General features: G+C 63.4%; 1 protein-coding gene across 1 annotated transcript; it reads left to right on the forward strand.

The window, feature by feature from the left end:
- Positions 1–162: 162 nt before the first annotated feature.
- LOC134057654 (histone-lysine N-methyltransferase SETD1A-like) lies at positions 163–8,588 on the forward strand (the record flags this gene model as incomplete). Its single annotated transcript, XM_062514625.1, is given in 17 exon segments — positions 163–207; positions 293–409; positions 411–608; positions 610–804; positions 2,175–2,318; positions 2,992–3,079; positions 3,200–3,218; positions 3,288–3,384; positions 3,498–3,633; positions 4,174–4,410; positions 4,546–5,213; positions 5,216–5,621; positions 5,822–5,991; positions 6,068–6,178; positions 6,373–6,492; positions 7,559–7,696; positions 7,779–8,588. Coding segments are annotated over 17 exon segments (3,063 nt in total), but the record flags the coding sequence as incomplete, so codon positions are not given.
- Between the last annotated feature and the right edge of the window lie 1,191 nt (positions 8,589–9,779).

Raw genomic sequence — 9,779 nt, forward strand, 5'->3', positions numbered from 1 at the left:
GTTCTGGGAGGATCTGGGGACGTTCTGGGAGGATCTGGGACGTACTGGGGGGATCTGGGACGTTCTGGGGGGATCTGGACGTTCTGGGGGGATCTGGGACGTTCTGGGGTCAGGTTTTGGGTCCGTTTCCCCCGTTCTGGGAGGATTTCTGCCGTTCCCCAGGTCTCCTCGGGGGAGGACATGGAAATCTCCTCCGACGACGCCGATGTCCCCAACCCCCCTCCCCCTCTGCCCCCCTCCCCCTTCCCGGAGCCCCCACCTCCCCCCTCCTTCCCTCCCCCGCCCCCCCCAGCCCCTCATGGCCGTCACCCTCCCCCCCCCGCGCCCCCTCCCCGATTTCGGGGGGTCCCCCCCGGCCCTTTACGACCTTTTGGGGCGCCTGGGGGTGGGGGGGGCCGGCTCTCGCTGGGGCGGGGGGGGGGGTCCCGGCCTCTTTCCAGCTGCAGACTCAGCTCCTGAGCCGCCTCCGCGCCTCGGGGGGCTCCAAATCCCCTTTTGGGGTGCCCCCCTACGCCCCCCACCCTCCTCGCTTCACCCCTCCCCCTCCCCATTTCCCGCCCTTCTCCCCCCAATTCGTGGAGGAGCGACCCCCCCGGCACCGAGCCCGCGCCCCCCCCGCCCCCCCCGCCGCCCCCCCCGGAGCCCCCCGGGGTTTTTGGGGGGGGTCCCGTGGAGGGGGTGCTGGCGGCGCTGGTGCAGGAGATGAAGGCGACGATGCAGCGGGATTTGAACAGGAAGATGGTGGAGAACGTGGCGTTCCGGGCCTTCGACGCCTGGTGGGAGCGCAAGGAGGAGCAGGTCAAGGTGGGGGACGCAGCGTGGGGTTTGGGGGGTGGGGGGGAAATCCTGCCTGAGACAGCCCCGAAATCCCGCCTGAGACAATCCCGAAATCCCGCCTGAGACAGCCCCGAAATCCCGCCTGAGACAGCCCCGAAATCCCGCCTGAGACAGCCCCGAAATCCCGCCTGAGACAGCCCCCAAATCCCGCCTGAGACAATCCCGAAATCCCGTCTGAGACAGCCCCGAAATCCCGCCTGAGACAGCCCCGAAATCCCGCCTGAGACAGCCCCGAAATCCCGCCTGAGACAGCCCCGAAATCCCACCTGAGACAGCCCCGAAATCCCGCCTGAGACAGCCCCGAAATCCCACCTGAGACAGCCCCGAAATCCCGCCTGAGACAGCCCCGAAATCCCGTCTGAGACAGCCCCGAAATCCCATCTGAGACAGCCCCGAAATCCCGCCTGAGACAGCCCCGAAATCCCGCCTGAGACAATCCCAAAATCCCGCCTGAGACAATCCCAAAATCCCGTCTGAGACAGCCCCGAAATCCCGCCTGAGACAGCCCCCAAATCCCGCCTGAGACAATCCCGAAATCCCGTCTGAGACAGCCCCGAAATCCCGCCTGAGACAGCCCCGAAATCCCGCCTGAGACAGCCCCGAAATCCCGCCTGAGACAGCCCCGAAATCCCGTCTGAGACAGCCCCGAAATCCCATCTGAGACAGCCCCGAAATCCCGCCTGAGACAGCCCCGAAATCCCGCCTGAGACAATCCCAAAATCCCGCCTGAGACAGCCCCGAAATCCCGCCTGAGACAATCCCAAAATCCCGCCTGAGACAATCCCAAAATCCCGTCTGAGACAGCCCCGAAATCCCGCCTGAGACAATCCCAAAATCCCGCCTGAGACAGCCCCGAAATCCCACCTGAGACAGCCCCGAAATCCCGCCTGAGACAATCCCGAAATCCCGCCTGAGACAGCCCCGAAATCCCGCCTGAGACAGCCCCGAAATCCCGCCTGAGACAATCCCGAAATCCCGCCTGAGACAGCCCCGAAATCCCGCCTGAGACAGCCCCGAAATCCCGTCTGAGACAGCCCCGAAATCCCGCCTGAGATCCCCCCGAAATCCCGTCTGAGATCCCCCCCCAAAATCCCGTCTGAGATCCCCCCCCAAAATCCCGTCTGAGATCCCCCCCCAAAATCCCGTCTGAGATCCCCCCCAAATCCCATCTGAGATCCCCCAAATCCCATCTCAGACCCCCACAATCCCATTTCAAACCCCCTGAAGTCCCCACAACCACCCCAAATCCTATTTGAAATTCCCCCAAATCTCATCTGAGCCCCACCCCCACCCCCCCAAATCTCCCATTGACCCCTTCCCAAATTTCCCCCCCCCAGCCATTCCAGTCGGGGCGGGGCCGGGACGAGGCCCCCGAGCGGGCGAGGCCGAAGGAGCCGCCCCCCGCCCTCCTCTCCCTCGTGGACTGGGCCCGGGGCGGGGGCTCGGGGCTTCGGGGGGCCCTCAGGCTCCCCTCCTTCAAGGTACCCAAATTTGGGGGGTCCTGAGGGGTTCTGGGGGGGATTTTGGGGGGCTCTCAGTCTCCCCTCCTTTGAGGTACCCAAATTTGGGGGGTCCTGAGGGGGATTTTGGGGGGTCATGGAGGGTTTTGGGGGGGTCCTGGGGGGGATTCTGGGGAATCCAGGGGGGCCCTCAGGCTCCCCTCCTTCAAGGTACCCAAATGTGGGGGGTCCTGAGGGGTTTTGGGGGGTCTTGGGGGGATTTTGGGATGTCATGGCAGGATTTTGGGGGGTCCTGGGGGTCCCTCAGTCACCCCTCCCTCAAAGTACTGATTTTGGGGGGGGTCCTGGTCTCTCTCTTGAAGGAAACCCCCATTTTGGTGGGGGGTGGTCCCTGAACCTTCCCTTCTTCAAGGTCAAATTTGGGGGGATTTTGGGCGTTTGGATTTTTTTGCAGAAGTCTCCTTTTGGGAGAATTTGGGGTGCTGGGTGTTCGTTTTTGGGGAGGATTTTTAGGAGTTCCAGAGAATTTTTTTTTTCTCTTTTTTTTTTTTTGCTTTTTTTTTTTCCCCGTTTTTCACCGATTTTGTGGTTTTTTTTTTTTTTTTCCTCAACCCCGTTCCTCTCTTTTTTTTTTTCCCCCCCCCCCCCCATTTTTTCTGCATTTTTCCCCATTTTCCCCCCCGCCCCCGTCCAGGTGAAGCGGAAAGAACCCTCAGAGCTCGGTGAGGGGGGGGAGGAGAAACGACCCCGGCCCCCCACCCCCCCGGAGGAGGATGAGGATGGTAAGACCCCTCCCTAAAAACCCCAAAAATCCTCCCCAGAATCCTCCAGGATTCCCCTAAATCCCACCCCCCCCCCCCCCCACCACCTCAATCCCCCAAATCCCCCACGGGATGGTCCAGGACCCCCTAAATTCCCCTTGTACGACCCCTCAAATCCCCCAAAACCCCCCAAAAAAAACTCAATTCCCACCCCCCCACCCCAGACAAGGAGCCCCCCCCGTGCCGAGGCCGCCGGGAAGCGCCGGAAGCTTTTCCGGCTGGACAGCGAGGGGGAGGAAGCGTCCGAGGAATCCTCCTCGGCCAAGGTGGGACCCCCTAAACCCCCCCCGAAAAAAACATCTCGGGACCCCCCCCCCCACCCCCAAAAAACCAACCCCCCCCCCCTCGACCCCTCTGTGTGCTTTATCCACCCTCAAAGGAGGAGGAGGAGGAGGAGGAGAACGAGGCCGAAGCAGCGCAGAGGAGGAGGAGGAGGAGGGGGAAGGGGGAGCAGCCCCTCCCCCAGAGCCGCAGGGACAGCGAGAGACGGGGCGGACCCCCCCGGCAGGGACAGGGTGAGGGGACACGGGGGGACACGGGGACAGTGGTGGGACATGCAGGGACATGTGGGACACGGGGGGACACGGGGACAGTGGTGGGACATGTGGGGACATGTGGGACACGGGGGGACACGGGGACAGTGGTGGGACATGCGGGGACATGGTGGGACACGGGGGGACACGGGGACAGTGGTGGGACATGTGGGGACATGTGGGACACGGGGGGACACGGGGACAGTGGTGGGACATGTGGGGACATGTGGGACACGGGGGGACACGGGGACAGTGGTGGGACATGCGGGGACATGTGGGGACATGGTGGGACACGGGGACAGTGGTGGGACATGCGGGGACACGGGGGGACACGGGGACAGTGGTGGGACATGCGGGGACACGGGGGGACACGGGGACATTGGGGGACATGGAGGGACAGAGGGGGACACGGGGGGGACATGTGGGGACACGGGGACAGGATTTGGGGACATGGGAGGGGGGTTGGCCGTGTTGTAGGGCAGGGGAAAGTGACCTGGCTGATGTCAGCCCATGTCCCCACAGAGGAGGAGGAGGAGGAGGAAGAGGAAGAGGATGAGGCCGAAGCTGCCAGCGAAGGCTCCTCCAAGTTCTCGCTGTACGAGGAGGGCGGGGGGGGCAGCACCTCCAGCAGCTCCTCCTCACGCCCCCCATCCTCCTCCTCCTCATCATCATCTTCCTCCTCATCTTCCTCCTCTTCCTCCTCCTCTTCCTCTGAGGACGAGCCCGAGGAGCCCCCCCGGCCCCCCTCGCCCAAACCAGGTGAGTTCCACCCCCACACACCTTTTTCTCCTCATTTCGGGGGGTTTCCCTCAGTGCTGAGGGGTATCCCCAAATTTCGGGGCGTTCCCCCTGCACTGACCCCCCCTCCCTCCGCCCCCCCCTTCTCTCTTGCAGCCCCTCCCCCCCCACCACGCCCCTCCTCCCCCATCCCGCTGCTGCCCCCCCCCAAAAAACGCCGCAAGACCGAGGAGCCCTGCCCGGCCCCTCCCCCCCCGCCGACCTCCCCTCCCCCTCCCCCGCCTCTCCCCGCCCCCCCCCGCCAAACCCCCCCCTCCCCCGGTGCCCCCCCCCCCGCCGCAGAGACCCCCCCAGGCCGCCCCCGCCGCCCCCCCCCAGGCCGGTGTCCAACCTCCCGGCCGACCACGCCTCGCTGGTCAAGAGCTGGGGGGGCGGCGGCGACGATTTCGGGGGAGCCCCCGGGGGTCCCCCCCGCCGCCCCCCGCCCCGCCGCCCTCCCCCCCGCGCCCCCGCCGAGCACCTGGGGGCCACCTCGCTGCTGGAGCTGGCCCGGGGAGCGCAGAGCGGCGCCCAGAGGTGTCCCCGGAGCGGGGGGGACCTGGCGGTGCTGGCGGCCATCGCCCTCACCCGCGGCAGCGACGCCGACGACGACTCCGAGGGCGACGCCGACGACGCCGCCCCCGCCTCGCCCCCCCGGGACCCCCCGTTTCTGCTGGAGCACAACTACGCCGTGCCGGCGCGGGCGGGGCCCCCCAAAACTCCGCCGGCCGCGCCCGCCGGCCCCGGCCCGTGCCTGGAGGCCTCCGCCGCGGAGGTGCTGGAAGCCCCCGAGGAGGTGGTGGCCGAGCCGACCCCGCCCGGGATCACCGACGGGGACGCGGGGGTCGCCGCGGCCCCGCCCGCGCGGCGTAAACGGCACCGGCCGCCCCCGCCGTCGTCCTCGAGCGACGACGACGACGACGACAGCGACGGCAGCGGCGGCGGCGGCAGCAGCAGCGAAGGCTCCGGCGGCGCCCGGCGCTGGCTGCGCCCTCGCGGCGTCCCCCCGGCGTCGCCGCCCGCCGCGTTCGCGCCGCGCAGCGAGTTCGAGCAGATGACGATCCTGTACGACATCTGGAGCGCCGGGCTGGACGCCGAGGACGCGCGGTTCCTGCGAGTCACCTACGAGCGGCTGCTGCAGCAGGACGGGGCCGCGCACTGGCTGAACGACACGCACTGGGTGCACCACACCGATATCCTTGGGGACCGGGGATGGGGGGGCCACGGGCACCGCGGGACGGGCGTTGGGGACGCGCGGTCGGGGGCGGTTGGGGCGGGTTTGGGACGAGCCCCTTGGGTCGGTCGGGACGGCGGGAATCGGCGCCGGACGCGTCCGGGACGTTCTCCCGGCGTCCCCTTGCCGCCCGTTGTCCCCTTGACCCGCGTCCCTCACTGACGAGGACGAGCAGCCCGCGGCGCCGGCGCCGGTGGCCGGAGTGCCGGGAGCACCGGACGGGCAGCGCCCGCAGCGAGGGCTATTACCCCATCAGCCGGCGCGAGAAGGCGCGGTACCTGCGGCCCTGCCCCGCCCCCCGCCCCGACCCCGACGCTCCCGACACCCAGGTGAGGACCCCGGGGGGACCCCCCCTCTGTCCCCGCTGTCCCTGCCGTGCCCACCGCGGTGTCCCCGTGTCCCCAGGGTCCCAACCGGGTGCTGTCGGAGCGACGCTCGGAGCAGCGGCGCCTGCTCAGCGCCATCGGCTCGGCCGCGCTGCCGGATAGCGACCTGCTCAAGCTCAACCAGCTCAAGGTGGGTCCGTGCTCGCCCGGTGTCCCTCTGGTCATCCCGGCGTTACCCCGGCGTCCCCCGCGCCTCCCTCCTGCCGCGTCCGCGTCCTTTCCGTGTCCCCTTGTCGCGTTCCCCGACGACGCGTTCCACCGTGTCCCCCCACGCTGTCCCTTCTCCCGTGGGGTGACGCCTCCCCACGTCCCCTTGTCCCCCAGTTCCGGAAGAAGCGGCTCCGGTTCGGCCGCAGCCGGATTCACGAGTGGGGCCTGTTCGCCATGGAGCCCATCGCGGCCGATGAGATGGTCATCGAGTACGTGGGGCAGAACATCCGCCAGGTTGGTGTCCCCACACCTCCCCCAGTGTCCCCACGGGGACTCCCGGGGAAGCCCTTGCCACCTCCTAGCCCCTGGTGTCACGGTGTCACCTCCTGGCCCTCTCTGGTGACCCGCAGAGACCCGTCGGGCACCCCCTGGCCTCTGGCTACCTCCCTTGGCGGTCCCTGAATGGCCCAAGGTTACGTTCTGCCACCTTCAGGTGTCTCACAGTTTCCAACACGCTTGAGTTCCGCCCGTTGTGGTTGGTATCTGCCCACTTGTACTTGACATTTAGCGTCTGCACTTGACTTTTGGCCACCGTGGATGAGTTTGGGCTTCTCTAGTGAGCATTTGACCTCCAGACTTGTTCGTTGGCCATCACAGTTGACTGTGGGCCATCACAGTGGTTCATTGGCCATCGCAGTTGACTTTGGGCCATCACAGTGGTTTATTGGCCATCGCAGTTGACTTTGGGCCATTACAGTGGTTCGTTGGCCATCACAGTTGTTCCTTGGCCATCGCAGTTGACTTTGGGCCATCACAGTGGTTCATTGGCCATCACAGTTGACTTTGGGCCATTACAGTGGTTCGTTGGCCATCACAGTTGTTCCTTGGCCATCGCAGTTGACTTTGGGCCATCACAGTGGTTCATTGGCCATCACAGTTGACTTTGGGCCATCACAGTGGTTCATTGGCCATCGCAGTTGACTTTGGGCCATCACAGTGGTTCATTGGCCATCGCAGTTGACTTTGGGCCATCACAGTGGTTTATTGGCCATCGCAGTTGACTTTGGGCCATCACAGTGGTTTATTGGCCATCGCAGTTGACTTTGGGCCATTACAGTGGTTCGTTGGCCATCACAGTTGTTCCTTGGCCATCGCAGTTGACTTTGGGCCATCACAGTGGTTCATTGGCCATCGCAGTAGTTTGTTGGCCATTGCAGTTGTTCCTTGGCCATCACAGTTGACTTTGGGCCAGCACGATCGACCTTTGCCCACCGCGGTTGTTGTGAGGGCCCCCACCCTTGCCCAGAAGGACGTCCGGGGGTCACTCGGTGGCCACGGTGACCCCCGGGGTGGCCCACAGGTGGTGGCCGACATGCGGGAGAAGCGCTACGCCCAGGAGGGCATCGGCAGCAGTTACCTGTTCCGCGTGGACCACGACACCATCATCGACGCCACGAAGTGCGGCAACCTGGCCCGCTTCATCAACCACTGCTGCACGGTGAGCCCGGGCGGGCCCCGCCTTTCCGGGGAGGGGGACGCCGGGGGGTCCCCGCTGACCCCTCGTGCCTCCCCCCCACCAGCCCAACTGCTACGCCAAGGTCATCACCATCGAGGCGCAGAAGAAAATCGTCATCTACTCGAAGCAGGCGATCGGTGTCAACGAAGAGATCACCTACGACTACAAATTCCCCATCGAGGACACCAAGATCCCCTGCCTGTGCCGCACCGAGAGCTGCCGCGGCACCCTCAATTAGCCACGCTGGCCAGCTGCCGGGGCCGGGCCGTGCCGGGAAGGGGAGCTCGGGGCGGCCACGCTCGGGTTTCGGTCGCTTGAGGTTGATTTTGGACATCCTCAGTTTGAGTTTTGGCCGCGGGGTTGGTGTTTACCTGCCACAGTTGGCGTTAGGGGGCCGCCGGCGTCTTGAGGACGTGCCGGGGTCGGCGTTCGGCCGCCGAGGCTTCGTGTTTGGCCACCGGGGTCGACCTGGGGACCGCCTGGGACACGAGGATGGCCGGAGTCGGCCTCCGGCCGCCGTGCCCGATGCGCGGCCGTCGCTGCTGACGTGACAAGGCCGAGGGCGGCCGGACAGGTCCCCGTGGCCGACCTTCGGCCACGGCCGTTGACCGCGGGTGCCGCCGTCACCGGCGCCGTGCCTGGGACGTTGCCGCCCCTCCCCCCGCCTCGTGGTGCCCGCGGTGACGTCACCGTGACATCACCGTGACGTCACCGCTCCCCTCCCCCCCCTTGAAAAACGCTCTTTTACCCTGTTTTTTTGTTTTTTTTTTTTTTTTTTTGGTTGGTGGTTTTTTTTTTTTTGTTTTTTTTTTGTTTTTTGGTTTTTTTTGGCTGTTTCTTGTAGAAACTTGGGGCGTGTCCGTGGTGGGGAGGTGCTGGGACCCTGCTGAGGGGAGGGGGGGTGGGGGGGTGTGATGTGAGGGGGGGTGGGGAGGGGGTGTCTGCCCCTCCCCCCACCCCCTTGCTGGGGCCCCCCCTCCCCCCCAGCTCTGTAAATACCCCCGGGGGGTGTAAATACCTGTACATGCCCCTGTCCCCTGTACATATGTTGATACGGGGGGGCCCCCGAGCCCCCCCTTTTTATAAACTGGCCACTGAGCTTTGGCACCGCCTCAGCCTTGTTTGATTTTTGGGGAGGGAGGTGGGGGTTTGAAGGGTTGGGGGAGGGGGTGGGGATGCTCACAGCGGGGTCTCGGGGAGGGGAGTAGTTTGGGGGGTCCCGGTGAAGAGTGGGAACTCCGTGGAGGACTTTGGGGAATCCTTGGAGGGATTTGAAGTTTGTATTTTTTATTTTTTTTTTTTTTTTTTTTTTTTTAAGGACGTGGCTGGGAATTTTTTTTAGGGTATTCACAGGTTTTTTTTCAGGGCGGTTTTAGGATTTTTCAGGTTATTTTTTAAGGTCAGGATCAGGGGGAATGCCCTCGGGAAATGTGGAGTTCTGGCTGTTGTTCCCCATGGGATCCTTGTGTCCCCTTCTCTGTCCCTGGTCTTCTTTCATCCCTTTCTCTGGTGCTGCCCATCTACCATCCCAGGTTGCTCTTGATTTTGTTATTTATTTTTTTTTTCCATTTCATCCTGCACTGTGATCTTAATTTTCTTCCTGTGCCCCGATTAACTCCGATTAAACCCTGATTTATTAATGCTAATTAATGGTCTTCAACTCCTTAGATCACCCCAGATTAACACCTGAAGCCACAAAATCGTTTTAAGAATTTCCCCAAAATCCTCCCAAAAACTCTCACAAAATTCCTCCCAAATCCGACTCAAAAACCTGCCCCAAAAATTCATGCTAACATCTGTCCAAAATTATCTCAAAATCATCATAAAATCTGGACAAAATCATAATAAATGTGCTCCAAAATATCAATTAAAATCAACCCCAAATCCACCCCAAAATCTGCCCAAAATCATCCCAAAATCTGGCCCAAAATCAAACCTAGTCTACCAAAAATCTGCTCCAAAATCATCCATCCCAAAATAACACCAAAATCTGTCTAAAATTCACACCTAAATCCACATTGAATTCCACCCAATTCCCATAAATTCCTCCTCAAATTTCCAAAAT

Source organism: Cinclus cinclus, unplaced genomic scaffold, assembly GCF_963662255.1.
Source record: "Cinclus cinclus unplaced genomic scaffold, bCinCin1.1 SCAFFOLD_181, whole genome shotgun sequence".
Classification (NCBI taxonomy): Eukaryota; Metazoa; Chordata; class Aves; order Passeriformes; family Cinclidae; genus Cinclus; species Cinclus cinclus.